At 38.0% G+C, this 23,179-nt stretch overlaps 1 protein-coding gene across 1 annotated transcript in view; it reads right to left on the bottom strand.

The window, feature by feature from the left end:
- Positions 1 to 23,179, bottom strand: part of Myo3a (myosin IIIA) — a 390,750-nt gene that overhangs the window by 241,343 nt on the left and 126,228 nt on the right. The window contains exons 15-16 of the mRNA NM_148413.3: positions 15,219 to 15,317; positions 14,767 to 14,881 (exon numbers count right to left, since the gene is read on the bottom strand). Of these exons, the coding sequence (NP_680779.3) occupies positions 14,767 to 14,881; positions 15,219 to 15,317 (214 nt within the window). The remainder of the gene's footprint in view (positions 1 to 14,766; positions 14,882 to 15,218; positions 15,318 to 23,179) is intronic.

The raw sequence follows: 23,179 nt of genomic DNA, 5'->3' as shown, positions 1-23,179 counted from the left end.
TTATCTATCTTGTTGATTTTCTCAAAGAACCAGCTCCTCCTTTGGTTGACTCTTTCAATACTTTTTCTTGTTTCCACTTGGTTGATTTCGCCCCTGAGATTGATTATTTCTGGCCGTATACTCCTCTTGGGTGAATTTGCTTCCTTTTGTTCTAGAGTTTTTAGGTGTGTTGTCAAGCTGCTTGTGTGTGCTCTCTCTAGTTTCTTCTTGGAGGCTCTCACAGCTATGACGTTTCCTCTTAGAAATGTTTTCATTGTGTTCCATAAGTTTGGCTATGTTGTGGCTTCATTTTCATTAAACTCTAAAAAGCCTTTAATTTCTTTATTTCTTCTTTGACCAAGTTATCATGGAGTAGAGTGTTGTTTAGCTTCCACATGAATGTTGGCTTTCTATTATTGATGTTGCTATTGAAGATCAGCTTTGTCTGTGGTGATGTGATAGGCTGCATGGGATAATTTCAGTATGTTTGTATCTGTTGAGGCCTGTTTTGTAACCAATTATATGGTCAATTTTGGTGAAGGTACCATGAGGTGCTGAGAAGAAGGTATATCCTTTTGTTTTAGGATAAAATGTTCTGTAGATATCTGTTAAATCCACTTGTTTTATAACTTATATCAGTTTCAATGTGTCACTATTTAGTTTCTGTTTCCATGATCTGTCCATTGAAGAAAGTGGGGTGTTGAAGTCTCCCACTATTTTGTGTGAGGTTCAATGTGTGCTTTGAGCTTTACTAAAGTTTCTTTAATGAATGTGGCTTCCCTTGCATTTGGAGCATAGATATTCATAATTGAGAATTCCTCTTGGAATATTTTACCTTTGATGAGTATGAAGTGCCCCTCCTTGTCTTTTTTGATAACTTTGGGTTGGAAGTCAATTTATTCGATATTATTATGATTACTCCAGCTTGTTTCTTCAGACCATTTGCTTGGAAAATTGTTTTCCAGCCTTTCATTCTGAGGTAGTTTCTGTCTTTTTCCATGAGGTGGGTTTCCTTTAAGCAGCAAAATGTTGAGTCTTATTTGTGTAGCCAGTCTGTTAGTCTATGTCTTTTTATTGGGGAATTGAGTCCATTGATATTAAGAGATATTAAGGAAAAGTAATTGTTGATTCCTATTACTTTTGTTGTTAGAGTTGGCATTCTGTTCTTGTGGCTGTCTTCTGTTAGGTTTGTTGAAGGATTACTTTCTTGCTTTTCTTAGGGCGTAGCTTCCGTCCTTGTATTGTATTTTTTTTTTCTTTTCTGTTATTATCCTTTGAAGGGCTGGATTCATGGAAAGATAATGTGTTCTCTTAGTGACTGTATAACAACTGTCCAGGATCTTCTGACTTTCATAGTCTGGTGAAAAGTCTTGTGTAATTCCAATAGGCCTGCCTTTATATGTTACTTGACCTTTTTCCCTTACTGCTTTTAATATTCTATCTTTATTTAGTGCATTTGTTGTTCTGATTATTATGTGTTGAAAGGAATTTCTTTTCTGGTCCAGGCTATTTGGAGTTCTGTACGCTTCTTGTATGTTCATGGGCATCTCTTTCTTTAGGTTTGGAAAGTTTTCTTCTATAATTTTGTTGAAGATACTTGCTGGCCCTTTAATTTGAAAAATCTTCATTCTCATCTACTCCTATTATATGTAGGTTTGGTCTTCTCATTGTGTCCTGGATTCGCTGGATGTTTAGAATTAGGATCTTTTTGCATTTTGCATTTTCTTTGATTGTTGTGCCAATGTTCTCTATGGAATCATCTGCACCTGAGATTCTCTCTTCCATCTCTTGTATTCTGTTGTTGATGCTCGCATCTATGGTTCCAGATTTCTTTCCTAGGGTTTCTATCTCTAGCGTTGCCTCACTTTGGGTTTTCTTTATTGTGTCTACTTCCCTTTTTAGGTCTTGTATGGTTTTGTTCAATTCCGTCATCTGTTTGGTTGTGTTTTCCTGTTTTTCTTTAAGGAATTCTACCTGTTTTCTTGTGTTTTTCTGTTTTTCTTTAAGGACTTGTAACTCTTTAGCAGTGTTCTCCTGTATTTCTTTAAGTGCTTTATTATAATCCTTCTTGATGTCCTCTACCATCATCATGAGATATGCTTTTAAATCTGGGTCTAGCTTTTTAGGTGTTTTGGGGTACCAGAACTGGCTGAGGTGGGAGTACTGGGTCTGATGATAGTGAGTGGTCTTGGTTAGTAAGATTCTTATGTTTGTCTTTCACCATCTGGTAATCTCTAGAGTTAGTTGTTTTAGGTGTCTCTGGTTATAGCTTGTTCCTCCCATGATTCTGTTAGCCTCTATCAGCAGACCTGGGGGACTAGCTCTCTCCTGAGTTTCAGTGGTCAGAGCACTCTCTGCAGGAAAGCTCTCCTCTTGCAGGGAAGGTGCACACATATCTGGGATTCAGACCTGCCTCCTGGCAGAAGATGAAGGCCCGAAACAGTGACTGTCCCAGAAGCTGTGTAGCTTCTGTAGTTGGCACTCTCACCTACACAGACTAGTCTCTGAGGGATACAGGAACCATTTTATCTTTTTTTCAAAACAAACAAACAACAATCCAACCAGACAAAGAACCAACAAAAATTACAAAGAATCACTAAACATTTCTCAACAATGATATTAAATAAATATAGCTTCAACCCAATAAGTAATATACAGATACAAATTAACTGAATGAATTCTAACAAAGGATCCACTCTGCTTTTACTGTGTCTCTCCAGGAAACACATTTCAATGGAAATTATACACAAAGACTGAGAAGGAAAGAATATAAGTCTATTTATCAAATGAGAAGAAGCTCCAAGCAGCTAGCATTACTGCTCTCATATGAAATAAGTTATATATGTATATATATCAACAGAAGAACTAAAGAAGGCTGCTATAAGCCTATAAAGGGAATGGTTTACTAAGAAGATAGAACAATTGCAAATATATATGCATCAATTAGTGAGACTCCTAAATAAAGTGAGCATTAAATGCTTAGAAACTTTTCTTAGATGCTTCTTGGCCATTCAGTATTCCTCAGTTGAGAATTCTTTGTTTATTTCTGTACCATGCTTTGTAATAGTATTATTTGATTTTCTGGAGTCTAATTTCTTGAGTTCTTTGTATATATTGTATATTAATCCTCTATTGGATCCATAATTGGTAAGGAAATGCAAGTCAAAGCAACCCTGAGATTCTAACCTCACACCAGTCAGAATGAATAAGATCAAAAACTTAGGTCACATCAGATGCTGGCAAGGATGTGGAGAAAAAGGAACACTCCTCCATTGTTGGTGGGATTGCAAGCTTGTACAACCACTCTGGAAATCAGTCTGGCAGTTCCTCAGAAAATTGGACATACAATTACCTGAGGATCCAACTATACCACTCCTGACATGTACCCAAAAGATTCTCCAACATATAACAAGGACACATGCTCCACTATGTTCATGGAAGCCTTATATATAATAGCCAGAAGCTAGGAAGAACCCTGATGTCCTTTAACAGAGGAATGGATACAGAAAACGTGGTATATTTACATAATGGAGTACTATTCAGCTATTAAAAACAATGACTTCATGAAATTCTTAGGCAAGTGGATAGAACTAGAAAATATCATCCTGAGTGAGGTAGCCCAATCACAAAATAATACAAATGGTATGCACACATTGATAAGTGGATATTAGCCCAGAAGCTTGGAATACCCAAGATATAATTCACAGATCACATGAAATTCAAGAAGAATGAAGACCAAAGTGTGGATGCATCAGTCCTTAGAATGGGGAACAAAATGTTCTTGGGAGCAAATACAAAGACAAAATATAGAGCCAAGACTGAAGGAAAGGCCATCCAGAGACTGCCCCACCTGAGGACCCATCCCATATACAGTCATCAAACCCACACAGTATTGTGGATGCCAACAAGTGCATGTTGACAGGAGCCTGATATAGCTGTTTCCTGAGAGGCCCTGCTAGAGCATAACAAATACAGAGGTGGATGCAGCCAACCATTGGACTGAGCATCGGGGTCCTCAATGGGCTCCCCAATGGATGAGTTAGAGAAAGGACTGAAGGAGCTGAAGGAGTTTGTAACCCCATAGGAAGAACAAAAATATCAACCAACCAGACCCCTCAGAGCTCTTAGTGACTAAACCACCAACTAAGGAGTACACAAGGAGGGACCCATGGCTCCAGCTGTATACATAATAGAGGATGGCCTTGTGGGGCATCAATGGGAGGAGAGACCCTTGGTCCTGTGAAGGCTTTGTGCTCCAGTGTAGGAGAATTTAAGGGCAGGAAGGCAGGAGTGGGTGGGTGGGGGGAACAACCTAATAGAAGCAAGAGAATGGGATAGGGGGCTTAGGAAGTTGGGGGTGGGAAAGGGGATAACATTTGAAATGTAAATTAAAAAAATGTCCAATAAAATATTTTAAAAATGCTTTTAATCTTCAGATCAGTCCTGAGACAGTTCTAGTAAGTGAGTTGAATGCCTCATTCATGTTTTTACATAAGTGTTTCAAATGAAAGGTCATTAAAGGAACTTTAGCACTAAGTTATACTATAGATGGAATGATTAAGAAATAAATTCAGAATACTTAATCCAACTGATAGTTTCTCCTCAGTAGTCCACTGAATTCTGTCTAAAATAGATGGGATCTTAGGTTGTAAATCAAGTCTTAACAAATAGAAAGTTATCAATTAATTCTTTATGCCTTATCACATTACAATGGAAATAAAATTAGGGATAAATAGGAAGAAAAACTATATAAAGGCATAAAAATGAACAACATATTCTTGAATGACCAGTGAATCACTAAGAATACACCAGGAAAAGAAATTTAAAAAATAGAGTTAAATAAAAATAAAAGTAAAAATTACCAGTACATGTAGGATATGGCTAAGGCAATTCTAAGAGGAAAGCTATAAAAATTAGATAGATCTCAAATAAAAAGCTTAATAGTACATATCATAGTGCTATAAAACAAGAACAAGAGAAACTCCAAAGATGTTAAGAGATAATAGTGATCAAGACAGAAATTTATCCATGGAGATTAAAATAACAATATATAGAGTCTATTGAACATATAGAAACAATCAATGAATTAATTTTTTTCGAAAAAAAAAGAAAGTAAATTTCTAGATAAATTAACCAAAAGAAAAAGATGTTCCAAAGTTAGACAATTAGAAATGAAAAGGGGCAAATTCCAATGAAATTCAGATAATCAGTAAGTAATACCTTGAAAACTTTTATTAGAAACCACTAGGAAATTCTAAAAGAAATAGAAAAAATCCTCGGCACAATGTGACATACACAAAATTAAATCAAGAAGATATATATATATATAAGAAAAACAAGCAGATCCACAGTAAGTAATGAGATTGAAGAAATATTAAAAACTCTCCAAAAAGAAAACTCTAAGAACACACTGGAAGAATTCATTGCAGAATGTAATCAAACATTTAAAGAAGAGTTAACCCCATTGCTCTTCAAACCATTCCATAACAGAAACAAAAGGAACACTGCCAAAGTCATGACATGGAAACAGCATTACATCAATGCCAAGCTGGAAATGGACATAATATAAACAAATCAAGAAGTATAATTCAGCACACAAACTTAAGAACTGAAATCACATTATATAGCAACAGATGCAAAAAGGCCCTTGACATAGTCCAACACATGGGCTCCTCCTGAAATAAACAAAACCTCAATAAAACTAAAAGTAGAAGATACATACCTGAGCATTATAAACAATATACATAATAAACCTATAACTAACAAATGAGGAAAATTGAAAGTTTTTTCCTCTAAAATCGGAAATTAAACAAAGATGTCCAATCTAGTGCTCAAAGTCATAGATAAAGTAACAAAAAGGAAAAGAGATGGAAGTGGGAAAGGAAGAAGTAAAATTACCTCTATTGACTTGATGATTGCATCCTTAAATAGCCTAAAGATCCCACAAAAAGGAAAAAAGGTTAGATCTGATAAGCATGGTCAGCAAAGTAGCAAGATATAAAACTAATACCAGAAACTACCACCGTTTCTGTATCCCAAGAACAAATCTTCCCAAAAAGGAAATCAGCAAGCCAATTTCATTTATAATGACTTCAGTAAAACCAACATAAAATACTTGAGAATAAGTGCAATAATAAAGGGCCTCTACAATGTAGACTTTAAGACACTGGAGGAATTAAGCAAGATGCTAAAAGATGAACAGTCATCCATGATCATGGATGTGCACAGTTTACTGTGAAATGGCCTATTACTAAAAACAATCTACAAATTTAACACAATTCCCATCAAAGTCTCATTGACATTCTTTACAATAATATGAAATATTAATTCTAAAATTCATGTGAAAACACAAATGGTCCCAAACAACAGACACAATAAAAGCACAAAACCCAAGATGGTAAAACCTCAAATTACAGTACAAAGCCATAGTAACATAACTTTCATGGTAATATCATAAAAAACAAGCAAGTAGGCTAATGGAGAAGATTAAGGTCTCAGAAATAGCCTAGATAGCTTCATACACTTTAAAAAAAGTTGTTAAAATGCATTTGACAAGAGATGGCTTCTTAAAATGGTACTGGGAGAACTGTATCCACACATCAATTAATAAAGCCAGACACATGTATCTTACCAGGTTATAATTGATCAAAGATGTAAGGCCTGCAATTCAGAAACAGCTAGAGGAAAATCATGTCAACTCACAGGCACAGCCAAGCCAGGCACAATGAAGCCTCTATGAAAATTCACACAGGAAAAAAACCCCATAAATTGACAGATGGGAATGTATGACATTGAAAAGTTCTGTACAGGAAAGAAAATGAGGCAGCTTACAAAATGGTAAAAAACTGCCAGCTATATGTATATTAGACTAAGATTAATATCTAAACTCCATAGAACTGTAAAACTTCAACCCCAAACATAAATTAATCAATAAATAGAGTAACAAATTGAATATACAATTTTCAAAAGAAGAAATTCATATGTTATTTGAAAAATATGGGATGGTCATTATGCTGAACAGAATAGGCTAGACTCAGAAAGATAAAACAGTACCTGGTTTCCCTCCAAAATGTTTAGATTAAAATTTATAAAAATACAAAAGGGTTATATGTGTGCTTATGTGAAACATAAATGTAAAAAGAGAGGTATAATAGGAGAGAGAAGAGATGTAAATGAAAGTAGGGGTGGACTCAAGGAGAGTAAAGGAAAAGAAGCCACAGGAAAGGAAGAGGGCAGAAGTGGAGGGACAAAGGAACCAACATGAGGCAGCAGGAACAGATCAATGAGTGGGGCAAGTAAGATGTAATAATACACATGATGGAAATGTTAAAATGAAACCCAGTAATTTGTATGACCCCTATAGACACATTAAAAAACTGAAATTAGAAAAATAAAGCTAGTAATACAGGAAAAAATTAGATAGTACAAGAACCAGTAATCAAATCTATGGCTTATATGCGAGAGTTTATTTCCTAGCAAAATTCAAGTAATTAGACTCCAGCACCAGGGTGCCTTGCTCTCAGAGTCTCCAGACACCTGCAAGAAGCCACACAGGATTCCCCACGGGATCCTATGACCTCTGGTGAGTGGAACACAGCATCTGCTCCAATCCAATTGTGTGGGACCTGAGAATGCATTAACTAGGGAAGCAGATAACCCCGCCTGAGCAGGGGCACAAGTCCCTTCTGGTCCACTCCAGCATTGGGATTCCTTGCGTGCGGAGTTTCTGAACACCCCCAAAGTCCTCACAGGACCCTCCACGGGATGTTAAGTCCTCTGGTGAGCAAAACACAACTTCTGCCTCCTAGGAGGCAGGTTCGAACATCAGATATCTGGGCAACTTCCCTGCAAGAGGAGAGCTTGCCTGCAGAGAGTACTCTGACCACTGAAACTAAGGATAGAGCTAGTCTCCCAGGTCTGCTGATAGAGGCTAACATAATCATGAGAGGAACAAGCTCTAACCAGAGACAACTATAACAAATAGCACCAGAGAATACCAGATGGTAAAAGGTAAACGTAAGAATCCTACTAACAGAAATCAAGACCATTCACCATCATCAGAACTCAGCACTCCCACCCCACCTAGTCCTGGGCACTCCAACACAACCGAAAAGCTAGACCCGGATTTAAAAGCATATCTCATGATGATGGTAGAGCACATCAAGAAGGACTTTAATAACTCACTTAAAGAAATACAGGAAAACACTGATAAAGAGTTACAAGTCCTTAAAAAAAACAGGAAAACACAACCAAACAAGTAGAAGTCCTTAAAGAAAAACAAGAAAACACATCCAAACAGGTGATGGGAATGAACAAAACCATACTAGACCTAAAAAGGGAAGTAGACACAATAAAGAAAACCCAAAGTGAGGCAACGCTGGAGATAGAAACCCTAGGAAAGAAATCTAGAACCATAGATGCCAGCATCAGCAACAGAATAAAGGAGATGGAAGAGAGAATCTCAGGTGCAGAAGACTCCATAGAGAACATTGGCACAACAATCAAAGAAAATACAAAACGCAAAAGGATCCTAATTCAAAACATTCAGGAAATACAGGACACAATGAGAAGACCAAACCTACGGATAATAGGAGTTGATGAGAATGAAGATTTTCAACTTAAAGGGCCAGCAAATATCTTCAACAAAATTATAGAAGAAAACTTTCCAAACATAAAGAAAGAGATGCCCATGAACATACAAGAAGCCTACAGAACTCCAAAGAGACTGGACCAGAAAAGAAATTCCTCCTGACACATAATAATCAGAACAACAAAGGCACTAAATAAAGATAGAATATTAAAAGCAGTAAGGGAGAAAAGGTCAAGTAACATATAAAGGAAGGCCTATCAGAATTACACCAGACTTTTCACCAGAGACTATGAAAGCCAGAAGAGCCTGGACAGATGTTATACAGACACTAAGAGAACACAAATGCCAGCCCAGGCTACTATACCCGGCCAAACTCTCAATTACCATAGATGGAGAAACCAAAGTATTCTACGACAAAACCAAATTCACAAATTATCTTTCCACAAATCCAGCCCTTCAAAGGATAATAACAGAAAAAAAACAATACAAGGACGGAAATCACACCCTAGAAAAAGCAAGAAAATAAACGCTCAACAAACCAAAAAGAAGACAGCCACAAGAACAGAATTCCAACTCTAACAACAAAAATAACAGGAAGCAAAAATTACTTTTCCTTAATATCTCAATATCAATGGACTCAATTCCCCAATAAAAAGACATAGACTAACAGACTGGCTACACAAACAGGATCCAACATTCTGCTGCTTACAGGAAACCCATCTCAGGGAAAAAGACAGACACTACCTCAGAGTAAAAGGCTGGAAAACAATTTTCCAAGCAAAGGTATGAAGAAACAAGCGGGAGTAGCCATTCTAATATCAAATAAAATCAACTTCCAACCCAAAGTTATCAAATAAGACAAGGAGGGACACTTCATACTCATCACAGGTAAAATCCTCCAAGAGGAACTCTCATTTCTGAATATCTATGCTCCAAATGCAAGAGCAGTCACATTCATTAAAGACACTATAGTAAAGCTCAAAGCACACATTGCACCTCACACAATAATAGTAGGAGACTTCAACACACCACTTTCATCAATGGACAGATTGTGGAAACAGAAACTAAACAGGGACACAGTGAACCTAACAGAAGTTATGAAACAAATGGACTTACCAGATATCTACAGAACATTTTATCCTAAAACAAAAGGATATACCTTCTTCTCAGCACCTCACTGGACCTTCTCCAAAATTGACCATACAATTGGTCACAAAACAGGCCTCAACAGATACAAAAATATTGAAATTGTCCCATGCATCCTATCAGACCACCATGGACTAAAGCTGATCTTCAATAACAACATAAATAATGGAAAGCCAACATTCACGTGGAAACTGAACAACACTCTTCTCAATGATACCTTGGTCAAGGAAGGAACAAAGAAAGGAATTAAAGACTTTTTAGAGTTTAATGAAAATGAATCCACAACATACCCAAACCTATGGGACACAATGAAAGCAATTATAAGAGGGAAACTCAAAGCTCTGAGTGCCTCCAAAAAGAAACTAGAGAGAGAGCACACACTAGCAGATTGACAACACATCTAAATGCTCTTGAAAAAACGGAAGAAAATTCACCCAAGAGGAGTAGACGGCAGGAAATAATCAAACTCAAGGGAGAAATCAACCAAGTGGAAACAAGAAGAACTATTCAAAGAATTAACCAAAGGAGGAGTTGGTTCTTTGAGAAAATCAACAAGATAGATAAACCCTTAGCTAGACTCACTAAAGGGCACAGGGACAGCATCCTAATTAACAAAATCAAAAATGAAAAGGGAAACATAACAACAGATCCTGAAGAAATCCAAAACACAATCAGATCCTTCTACAAAAGTCTATACTCAACAAAACTGGAAAACCTGGATGAAATGGACAAATTTCTAGACAGATACAAGGTACCAAAGTTAAATCAGGATCAAGTTAACGATCTAAACAGTACCATATCCCCTAAAGAAATACAAGCAGTCATTAATAGTCGCCCAGCCAAAAAAAAGCCCAGGACCAGATGGGTTTAGTGCAGAGTTCTATCAGACCTTCAAAGAAGATCTAATTCCAGTTCTGCACAAACTATTCCACAAAATAGAAGTAGAAGGTATTCTACCCAACTCATTCTATACCCACAATTACTCTGATACCTAAACCACAGAAAGATCCAACAAGATAAGAGAACTTCAGACCAATTTCCCTTATGAGTATCGATGCAAAAATACTCAATAAAATTCTCGCTAATCGAATCCAAGAACATATTAAAGCAATCATCCATCCTGACCAAGTAGATTTCATTCCAGGGATGCAGGGATGGTTTAATATACAGAAATCCATCAACGTAATCCATTATATAAACAAACTCAAAGACAAAAACCACATGAGCATCTCGTTAGATGCAGAAAAAGCATTTGACAAGATCCAACACCCATTCATGATAAAAGTTTTGGAAAGATCAGGAATTCAAGGCCCATACCTAAACATGATAAAAGTAATCTACAGCAAACCAGTAGCCAACATCCAAGTAAATGGTGAGAAGCTGGAAGCAATCCCACTAAAATCAGGGACTAGACAAGGCTGCCCACTTTCTCCCTACCTCCTCAATATAGTGCTTGAAGTCCTAGCTACAGCAATTCGACAACCAAAGGAGATCAAGGGGATACAAATTGGAAAGGAATAAGTCAAAATATCACTTTTTGCAGATGATATGATAGTATATGTAAGTGACCCTAAAAATTCCACCAGAGAACTACTAAACCTGATAAACAGCTTCAGTGAATTAGCTGGATATAAAATTTACTCAAACAAGTCAATGGCCTTTCTCTACACAAAGAATAAACAGGATGAGAAAGAAAGTTCGGAAACAACACCCTTCTCAATAGTCACAAATAATATAAAATATCTTGGCGTGACTCTAACAAAGGAAATGAAAGATCTATATGATAAGAACTTCAAGTCTCTGAAGAAAGGAATTAAAGAAGATCTCAGAAGATGGAAAGATCTCCCATGCTCATGGATTGGCAGGATCAACATTGTAAAAATGGCTATCTTGCCAAAAGCAATCTACAGATTCAATGCAATCCCCATCAAAATTCCAACTCAATTCTTCAACGAATTAGAAAGAGCAATCTGCAAATTCATCTGGAATAACAAAAAACCTAGGATAGCAAAAACTCTTCTTAAGGATAAAAGAACCTCTGGTGGAATCACCATGCCTGACCTAAAGCTCTACTACAGAGCCATTGTGATAAAAACTGGATGGTACTGGTATAGTGACAGACAAGTAGACCAATGGAATAGAATTGAAGACCCAGAAATGAACCCACACACCTATGGTCACTTGATCTTCGACAAGGGAGCTAAAACCATCCAGTGGAAGAAAGACAGCATTTTCAACAAATGGTGCTGGCACAACTGGTGGTTATCATGCAGAAGAATGAAAATCGATCCATTCCTATCTCCTTGTACTAAGGTCAAATCTAAGTGGATCAAGGAACTTCACATAAAACCAGAGACACTGAAACTTATAGAGGAGAAAGCGGGGAAAAGCCTCAAAGATATGGGCACAGGGGAAAAATTCCTGAATACAACAGCAATGGCTTGTGCTGTAAGATCGAGAATTGACAAATGGGACCTCATGAAACTGCAAAGCATCTGTAAGGCAAAAGACACCGTCAAGAAGACAAAAAGGCCACCAACAGATTGGGAAAGGATCTTTACCTATCCTAAATCAGATAGGGGACTAATATCCAATATATATAAAGAACTCAAGAAGGTGGACTCCAGAAAATCAAATAACCCCATTAAAAAATGGGGCTCAGAGCTAAACAAAGAATTCTCACCTGAGGAATACTGAATGGCTGAGAAGCACCTGAAAATATGCTCGCATCCTTAATCTTCAGAGAAATGCAAATCAAAACAACCCTGAGATTCCATCTCACACCAGTCAGAATGGCTAAGATCAAAAATTCAGGTGACAGCAGATGCTGGCGAGGATGTGGAGAAAGAGGAACACTCCTCCATTGTTGGTGGGATTGCAAGCTTGTACAACCACTCTGGAAATCAGTCTGGCGGTTTCTCAGAAAATTGGACATAGTACTACAGGAGGATCCTGCAATACCTCTCCTGGGCAAATATCCAGAAGATGTCCCATCCGGTAAGAAGGACACATGCTCCACTATGTTCATAGCAGCCGTATTTATAATAGTCAGAAGCTGGAAAGATCCCAGATGCCCCTCAACAGAGGAATGGATAAAAAAAATGTGGTACATTTACACAATGGAGTACTACTCAGCTATTAAAAAGAATGAATTTTTGAAATTCCTAGGCAAATGGATGGACCTGGAGGGTATCATCCTGAGTGAGGTAACACAATCACAAAAGACCTCAAATGATATGTACTCACTGATAAGTGGATATTAGCCCAGAAACTTAGTATACCCGCGATATAAGATACAATTTGCAAAATACATGAAACTGAAGAAGAAAGAAGACCAAAGTGTGGACACTTTGCCCCTTCTTAGAATTGGAAACAATCACCCATGGAAGGAGTTACAGAGACAAAGTTTGGAGCTGAGACAAAAGGATGGACATCTAGAGACTGTCATATCCAGGGATACATCCCATAATTAGCCTCCAAACGATGACACCATTGCATACACTAGCAAGTGTTGGCTGAAAGAACCCTGATATAGCTGTCTCTTGTGAGACTAGGCTGGGGCCTAACAAACACATAAGTAGATGCTCACAGTCAGCTATTGGATGGATCACAGTGCCCCCAATGGAGGAGCTAGAGAAAGTGTCCAAGGAGCTAAAGAGATCTGCAACCCTGTAGGTTCAACAACATTATGAACTAACCAGTACCTCAGAGCTCTTGACTCTAGCTGCATATGTATCAAAAGATGGCCAGGTCGGCCATCACTGGAAAGAGAGGCCCATTGGACACACAAACTTTATATGCCCCAGTACAGGAAAATGCCAGGGCCAAAAAAATGGGAATGGGTGGGTAGGGAAGTGGGCGGGAGGGTATGGGGGACTTTTGGGATAGCATTCTATATGTAATTGAGGAAAATACATAATAATAAAAATATTTTTAAAATTTAAGTAACTAAAAAAGGACACAAAAATATGAATAGGTACATATTAAAGAAGAATCAGAAACATGATAAAAGACTGATGCTGAGGAGATGATCCAGTTATCTGCTAGAAACATAAGAATCCCAAGTTAAGATCCCCAGAACTCAAAACCCTGGCCACAATTGGGAGTTGGAAGTAGGACTGTAGGCATGCTTTTGTGCACTGTGTAAAGAATTGTCCTTGTGTTATTTTAATGTTGATTTCTCTGCCCTCATGTCTTGTTTCAATCCAGATGCAACAATGTAATGTTTATATCTAGAATCTCCTGTCTCAAGTTTGTGTAAACAATTCTTACCATTTATTCTCTGTCTTGTCAATAAATGCTGATCACCCAGTGACTGGGCAGAACAGAGATTAGGGTGGAAACTCCCACCAAGTAGGGGGTAGTTCATGCTGTCTTGAGAAAAAGAGGATCTGAGATGACACCATGAGAAAAACCATCTGAAGCTCAAAGAGCCAGGTCCATAATAATATGTAAGTATCATGGGATGGGGATGACAGGAAGCGATATTAACATAGTGGTTACTATAGATTATTTAACTGCCCAATATTGAGGTGTGGCTTGAAATAAATCTTGGTTTCTCTGTGTGGTTATTGGGGACTAGCAAAGGTAAAGAAACACAGCAGCTGGATTAAATCACTGGTTACTACTTACATTTATATTAACATAATTTTATATAGGAGGGTCCTTGAATTTCATCTGCCAGTCAGGCTAGAAAAATTAATAAGCTTCAAGTTCAGTGAGAGACCCTGTCTCAAAGCATAGGTGGAGAGCCACCAAGTAATGACACCTGATCTTGACCCTTGGGCTCTAAATGTATATATACATATACATCATATACATAAACATATACATATACATATACATACACACACTCATATGTATGTATTTATCTCCATTCCACACATATAGAGAAACACTCACCCACACCCATAATGGGAGTTACTGCTATTTAAAACTTGAGCAAATTTCCTGACAATATTAACCAGCAAATGTGTTAGGTAATTCTCATCATTAGTGAAGACTTTTAAAAAGATATTTACAAAAGTGATTCAAATGTCTTTGGTACTTACCTCCATTGTAAAACCTATGACTTTGAAACATTGTTCAATTAATTCATACTGGGATTTATAGAAACTATTGTTCATCATGTCCTGTACTGTTCTGAGGTTGTCATTTTGTAAGTACCTGAAGAAAATATGAGAAGAAGGATAAAAATCTAAAATTACATTGAAAGAGAAACATTATCATCTCAAAACTTGGGAGGCAGAGGCAGGAAGATCTTCATGAGTTCGAGGCCAGCCTGATCTAAAGAGCAAGTTCCAGGACAGCCATGGCTACACAGAGAAACCCTGTCTGGAAAACAAAACGAAACAAAACGAAACAAAACGAAACGAAACCAAACCAAACCAAACCAAACCAAACCAAACCAAACCAAACCAAACCAAACCAAACCAAACCAAACCAAACCAAATGAAACCAAACCAAACCAAACCAACCAACCAAGTACAGCCAGGTAGCTTACCTGGGTGGCTTGTTTTCAGGCAATTTGTAAAGAGCTAGTTTCTTCTTTTCTGCTAACCCAGCATAAATGTAGTAAAAAATATGAAAATTTTTTTCTCCACTGAGGGGGAAAAAGACATTTTCAGGAAGATAGTTAATAAGAACATTTATCAACTGTTGAAGTGATTCAGTCATACTGTTATTAGATCTGTGGTTGCCCACCTGGGCTTCCTTGAGCATCAAGTTCTGGCTTTCTGTTGCTTGTGCCAGTATTTTCAACTATGAGCTCTAAACATCATGTCATTCATTAGCAACTTTCCAGGAATTTTTCTAGACACCAGAAATATAAAAGGAAAGAAATAGTCAGGAATTTTAAGTTTCTAAGACTCCATACGTCAGTGGAAATGGAAGAGAAAAAAAAAAAGAGAAGAAAAGAGAAAGGAAAGGAAAAGAGAAGAAAAAAGGAGTAAGATGTATAGAATGCCAGTTATCTCAATGGTTTTCTGCAAGTCCTTGGGGAAGGTTTGGTCTTTTCACTTTGCATATTCAGGAAACTGGAACTTAGCACATCCCATCTGAACACAGTCAGTCACAAAGCTGACTTCAGATAAGGTCTATCTGACTGCAATGGCCACATCTTCTTCATCCATCTTTTTATATTATCTTTTCCATATATGTGAGGCATCTCCTAATAATTAAAGTTCCATATCCCCTTGGTTTTAAGTATGAAGAGTATTCCCCAGGTGTTGGAGAAAATCAATTAAGGCAACAGGGATGAGTCTCTGGCTTAGAATGTTCTATAGCATACTGGGGAGAAGTTAGGGTCCTATGTCCGCCAACTTCTTCTCTCAGATTCTCCCTTTACAAGATAGAGGAGGAGGCATTTGGCTTCCTATTGTTTTCTTTCCAGTGTCTCCTTTTAGCCATGCTTTAATTTCACTCCTGATAACTGATAACTCAGGTGACCATCTGGGATTTGCCTCTCTGTGGCATTCTTGTTCCTGTTTTTCTTGCTCAGTCATCCTATTTTAGGATGTTTCTAAATCCTGATTGCACCTTTCATTATCACCAGACCCAAGGTGGAAGTCCAGGTAGGGGTGGGAATCTCTTCCAAGAGTTAAATTCATTTTAATGATACAGACCCCTGGCAAGCTACACCCATGTCTCCCTATTCTTCTTTTTTCCAGTTAGCAAAAAACCCTAACATCTCACAAAGGTCTAGGTGTTCCCACAGACTTTGAGTCATTAGATGCTACATCACTGCCTTGGAGTCTCACCTCCATGATGCCATTGGCAGTGGACTGACCTGGTTTAGGGTCCCTTTCTGTCATTGCTCCTCACACAAAAATGCCAAGTCAAATTGTCGTGCCTCTTGCTCCCTGCTCATTTCTTTCACCACTACACAGCTTGGGACAATGAAAGATTTAGAAAATGAATAATTATCAAGTTGATATTTTTACTTGAACAAGAAGTTTTTTTAAAAAAAGTTTTTCCACATGAAGTCCATGATAATGGAAAAGGCATACTTTTAAATGTATAATTCTACAGAAACTACTTTATTAAAAATATCAGAAAGGATGTCAAATCTCTTCTACTTCCTTCTCTAATTATGTAGTATACTTTTTGTTGTTGTTGTTGTTGTTGGTTTTTTTTTTTTTTTTCGAGACAGGGTTTCTCTGTGTAGCCCTGGCTGTCCTGGAACTCACTTTGTAGACCAGGCTGGCCTCGAACTCAGAAATCCACCTGTCTCTGCCTCCCAAGTGCTGGGATTAAAGGCGTGTGCCACCACTGCCCGACTATGTAGTATACTCTTAATGGAGACAGATTTTTTGGATTATATTATTATTGTTGTTATTTATTTATTTACTACTACTACTATAATTACTACTATTATTGTCATTTTGAGAAGTCTCCCTATACCACCTAATCTAGCCTTGGATTCATAAGACATCTGCCTTAGCCTTTGCAATGATTGAGATTAAAGCATGTACCACTATACCTAGCCTTTTAAATAATTTAATTTTCTATTACATAGCACAGTTCCTTAGAATAAATGTTAATTGAAATGTATCTATACAGATAAGTCAAGGTTTCAAAGGAGTTAGATTTTCCATAGGTACAGGGATTAGCTCAAATAGAGAGAGACTACTGGAAGAGCACAGTTTTGGGATGGGTTTGGTTGAATTGTATGAAATATATGTGGGTGGTCCGAATTGGAAAAGTTGAGCTTGGGAGCAAGTAAGAAGTGCTGATTTCACAGAATTACATGAAGTCTTGAAGTCAAAGAGAGTATGAATTGACTGTAGAGAGGAAAGAGAAATGCCTTAAGGATAAATCACAGTAAACATACACATTTTAGAAATAGATGAGTGAATTTATAAGAAGAAAATGTATCACACAGGAAGGAGAGAAATCTGGAAGAGTCAGGGAGGGAGATTGTCTTAGTTAGGGTTTTACTGATATGTACAGACACCATGACCAAGATAATGCTTATAAAGGACAATATTTAATTGGGGCTGGCTTACAGGTTCAGAGGTATCCATTATCATCAAGATGGGAATATGGCAGTATCCAGGCAGGAATGGTGCAGGAGAAGCTGAGAATTCTATATCTTGATTAAAGGTCTCTAGAAGACTACTCTCTTCCAAGCAGCTAAGAGGAGGGTCTCTAAGCCCACCCCTACAGTGATATACTTTCTTCAACAAGGCCATACCTACTCTAACAAGGCTATACCACCTAATAGTGCCACTCCCTGAGCCAAGCATATTCAAACCACCACAGAGATTAAAGAAGACAGGGTTTCATGGCTGGCTGATGGCCTGAGAGCAGACACATCCTTTATTTTATTTATTTATTTATTTTTATTTTTTTGTTTTTCGAGACAGGATTTCTCGAGATAGGGTTTCTCTGTATAGCCCTGGCTGTTGTGGAACTCACTTTGTAGACCAGGTTGGCCTCGAATGCAGAAATCCTCCTGCCTCTGCCTCCCCAGTGCTGGGATTAAAGGCGTGCGCCACCACGCCCGGCTCTACTTTACACTTTTAACTTAACTTAAATTTGAATAACACAGAATGGAATCTAGGGCCTCATACATGCTTGGTAAGCACTATACTGTGGAGATACAGCTAGCCTCTAGGCCCTTCCTAAAATGGTAAATGGTTGGACCTGGAGGTCATCATCCTTAGTGAGGTAACCCAATCAAAAAAGAACTTAAATGATATATACACACTGATAAGTGGATATTAGCCCAGAAATACCCAAGATATAAGATACAATTTGCGAAACACTTGAAACTCAAGAAGAATGAAGACCAAAGTGTGGACACTTTGCCCCTTCTTAGAATTGGGAACAAAACACCCATGGAAGGAGTTACAGAGACAAAGTTTGGAGCTGAGACAAAAGAATGGACCATCTAGAGACTGCCATATCCAGGGATCCATCCCATAATCAGCCTCCAAATGCTGACACCATTGCATACACTAGCAAGATTTTCTGAAAGGACCCTGATATAGCTGTCTCTTGTGAGACTATGCTGGGGCCTAGCAAACACAGAAGTGGATGCTCACAGTCAGCTATTGGATGGATCACAGGGCCCCCAATGGAGGAGCTAGAGAAAGTACCCAAGGAGCTAAAGGGATCTGCAACCCTATAGGTGGAACAACATTATGAACTAACCAGTACCCCGGAGCTCTTGATTCTAGCTGCATATGTATCAAAAGATGGCCTAGTTGGCCATCACTGGAAAGAGAGGCCCATTGGGCAGGCAAACTTTATATGCCCCAGTACAGGGGAACGCCAGGGCCAAAAAGTGGGAGTGGGTGGGTAGGGGAGTGGGGGGAGGGTATGGGGGACTTTTGGGATAGCATTGGAAGTGTAATTGAGGAAAATATGTAATAAAAAATATTAATAAAAAATGCTATGCTGATTTTCATCTTTCGTGCCACCATCTGTTGCTTGTTGCAGGTACCACTGAGACAGAAAAAGTGTATTACAGACAACATACTGTTGTGTGCATACTGCATGGTATACAGTATACAGTTTGTATACTGTAAAAGGAACCATAAAGACATGAAAGTGGCTTGGGAACCTGGTGGAAGGAGGGACACTGTAGGGATAAGAGAGGATGCAGCTTGTGCACGACCAGAACACATTATACACTGGTGTGAAATCGTCAAAGAATCAATTAATTTCTTAAAAGTTAGAATAAAACTAACAGCTTAGTTTAGTTCTCATCTATTCTGCACCACCAAATAATAAAAGCATCTCTAGCATTAGCACGGTATATAATTTATTTGCTTTGTTTTCTAGGCATCACACCGATTGCCCTGCATGTCACCTCTTAAAGCATGCCAACAATGCAATGTATAATTAGTGAAGTGACTCATAAATGTAGACACAGAAACCTAGCAGATTTCTCTACCATTATCAGTTTGCATCAACCAAGATGGTAATTTTACAAGGCCTGGAGTTACTATGGGAAATACACTGACTTTCTGTTGATAAACAGCCAGAGAGTTAAAGGGAGAGAGAGAGAGAGAGAGAGAGAGAGAGAGAGAGAGAGAGAGAGAGAGAGAGAGAGAGAGAGAGAAAGAGAGAGAGAGAGAGAGAGAGCCAAAGGATTTTCATCTCAGGTCAGCCACAAACATTGAATAGTCACTGAAAATTGAGTGCCACAGGCAGGTGTACTGTTGCTAGGTTAGTGCTCCCAGGACCAATGCAGGGTTTCAGTGAGGTACAAAACATGTTTGTCTGACAATGCTTCCACTATTTTTATAAATTCTCTGCTACTTCTTTGGAGTTCTACTCTGCCACTTGTATGAAGGCCTTTAGGATGATCTTATATGAGTTCAATGGTCTTGGGTGATGAGGATTTATTATGCAGGAAAGGTCCCCAAAACTGAGGCAAAAATCCTCAGTAATGTGGTTCAACTATTCTCTGATACCTCTGAATCTTTTCAGGAAATACCCTAAGGCAGAAAACAAAGCTTTGCATATCCAAAGTTTCACAGCATGTCCGCAGAACAGTAGTACTTTCAGTTTTATTTTGTCCACTTAGAACTTCTTCCCCATAGACACCAAGTCTCTTCCATCTTTCTCCATGTGATTTACCCTCTCATTCTCAGCAGCTGAACTCATCTCCTATTCTCCTAAGAGACTAGATTAAGTGGCCAGTGAGTTTGAGCACACAGAATTCTTAGGAAATTATGAACTAGTTTGTTGAATTAAATATTACTGAATAAATCCAGGCAGTGGGTTTGCTACCCTCCTTAATGGTTTGTATTCCTGAATGAAAGAGACACACAGTCTTTATATTTTAATATGCCTTTGTCAGCACAATAACTGGGCCAGTACCTAATCTCCATGCAGTTAATCTACCGCTGGAAATAATCTCAAGTTATTACTTACTAAACTCTATATTCTGTCTTGGCTGCTCTGGATCCAGAGGGCTGCCCAAATGGCTTATTAACATGGTGGCCATGCCTCTCTGGTACTCACTCTTCTCAGGCATGGCATCTCTCCTCTCCTCCACACTAGTGGATATAGGACTGTTTAGATCATTAACCTGATCCTGATTTAACTTTGGCACCTGGTATCTTTTTAGAAATTTGTCCATTTCATCTAGGTTTTCCAGGGTTTTTTGTTGTTGTTGTTGTTGTTGTTTTTGTTTTGTTTTTTTTTAGTATAGCCTTTAGTAGACCGATCTGATGGTGTTTTGGATTTCTTCAGGATCTGTTGTTATGTCTCCCTTTTCATTTCTGATTTTGTTAATTAGGATGCTGTCTCTGTGCCCTCTGGTTAGTTTGACTAAGGGTTTATCTTGTTCATTTTCTCAAAGAACCAGCTCCTCCTTTGGTTGATTCTTTGAATAGTTTTTCTTGTTTCCTCTTGGTTGATTTTACCCCTGAGTTTGATTATTTCCTGCAGTCTACTCCTCTTGGGTGAATATGCTTCCTTTTGTTCTAGACCTTTTAGGTGTGTTGTCAAGCTGCTAGTGTGTGCTCTCTCTAGTTTCTTCTTGGAGGCACTCAGAGCTATGAGTAGTCCTCTTAGAAATGCTTTCATTGTGTCCCATAAGTTTGGGTATGTAGAGGCTTCATTTTCATTAAACTCTAAAATGTCTTTAATTTCTTTCTTCCTTCCTTCCTTGATCATTGAGAAGAGTGTTGTTCAGTTTCCACATGAATGTTGGCTTTCTTTTATTTATGTTGTTACTAAAGATCAGCCTTAGTCCATGGTGGTCTGATAGGATACATGGGACAATTTCAATATTTTTGTATCTGTTGAGGCCTGTTTTGTGACCAATTATATGGTCAATTTTGAAGAAGGTACCATGAGGTGCTGAGAAGAAGGTATATCCTTTTGTTTTAGGATAAAATGTTCTGTAGATATCTGTTAAATCCATTTGTTTCATAACTTCTGTTAGTTTTTCTGTGTCCCTGTTTAGTTTCTGTTTCCACGATCTGTCCATTGTTGAAAGTGGTGTGTTGAAGTCTCCCAGTATCATTGTTTGAGGTGCAATGTGTGCTTTGAGTTTCACTAAAGTTTCTTTAATGAATGTGGCTGCCTTTGCACTTGGAGCATAGATATTCAGAAATGAGAGTTCCTCTTGGAGGATTTTACCTTTGATGGGAATGAAGTGTCCCTCCTTGTCTTTTTTGATAACTTTGGGTTGGAAGTTGATTTTATTCGATATTAGAATGGCTACTCCAGCTTGTTTCTTCAGACCATTTGCTTGGAAAATTGTTTTCCAGCCTTTCACTCTGAGGTAGTGTCTGTCTTTTTCCCTGAGATGGGTTTCCTGTATGCAGCAAAATGTTGGGTCCTGTTTGTGTAGCCAGTGTGTTAGTCTGTGTCTTTTTATTGGGGAATTGAGTCCATTGATATTAAGAGATATTAAGGAAAAGTAATTGTTGCTTCATATTATTTTTGTTGTTAAAGTTGGCATTCTGTTCTTGTGGCTATTTTCTTTTAGGTTTGTTGAAGGATTACTTTATTGCTTTTTCTAGGGCGTGGTTTCCATCCTTGTATTTTTTTTTTTCTGTTATTATCCTTTGAAGGGCTGGAATCCTGGAAAGATAATTTGTGAATTTGGTTTTGTCGTGGAATACTTTGGTTTCGCCATCTATGGTAATTGAAAGTTTGACTGGGTATAGTAGCCTGGGCTGGCATTTGTGTTCTCTTAGTGTCTGTATAACATCTGTCCAGGATCTTCTGACTTTTATAGTCTCTGGTGAAAAGTCTGTGTAATTCTGATAGGCCTACCTTTATATGTTACTTGACCCTTTTCCCTAACTGCTTTTAATATTCCCTCTTTATTTAGTGCATTTGCTGTTGTGATTATTATGTTTTGGGAGTAATTTCTTTTCTGGTCCATTCTATTTGGAGTTCTGTAGGCTTCTTGTATGTTCATGGGCATCTCTTTCTTTAGGTTTGGGAAGTTTTCTTCTATAATTTTGTTGAAGATATTTGCTGGCCCTTTAAGTTGAAAAATCTTCATTCTCATCTACTCATATTATATGTAGGTTTGGTCTTCTCACTGTGTCCTGGATTTCTTGGATGTTTTGAGTTAGGATCTTTTTGCATTGTGCATTTTTCTTTAATTGTTGTGCTGATGTTTTCTATGGAATCATCTGCACCTGAGATTCTCTCTTCCATCTCTTGTATTCTGTTGCTGATGCTTGCATCTATGCTTCCAGATTTCTTTCCTAGGGTTTCTATCTCCAGCGTTGCCTCACTTTGGGTTTTCTTTATTGTGTCTACTTCCCTTTTTAGTTCTAGTATTGTTTTGTTCATTTCCATCACCTGTTTAGGTGTGTTTTCCTGTTTTTCTATAAGGACTTGTAACTCTTTAGTAGTGTTCTCTTGTATTTCTTTAAGTGAGTTATTAAAGTCCTTCTTGATGTCCTCTACCATCATCATGAGATATGCTTTTAAATCTGGGTCTAGCTTTTCGGGTGTGTTGGGGTGCCCAGGACTGGGTGA

Source organism: Mus musculus, chromosome 2 (assembly GCF_000001635.26).
Source record: "Mus musculus strain C57BL/6J chromosome 2, GRCm38.p6 C57BL/6J".
NCBI lineage: Eukaryota > Metazoa > Chordata > Mammalia > Rodentia > Muridae > Mus > Mus musculus.
Note: the sequence above shows the minus strand (reverse complement) of the source record. Positions and strands in the feature narration are given on the sequence as shown.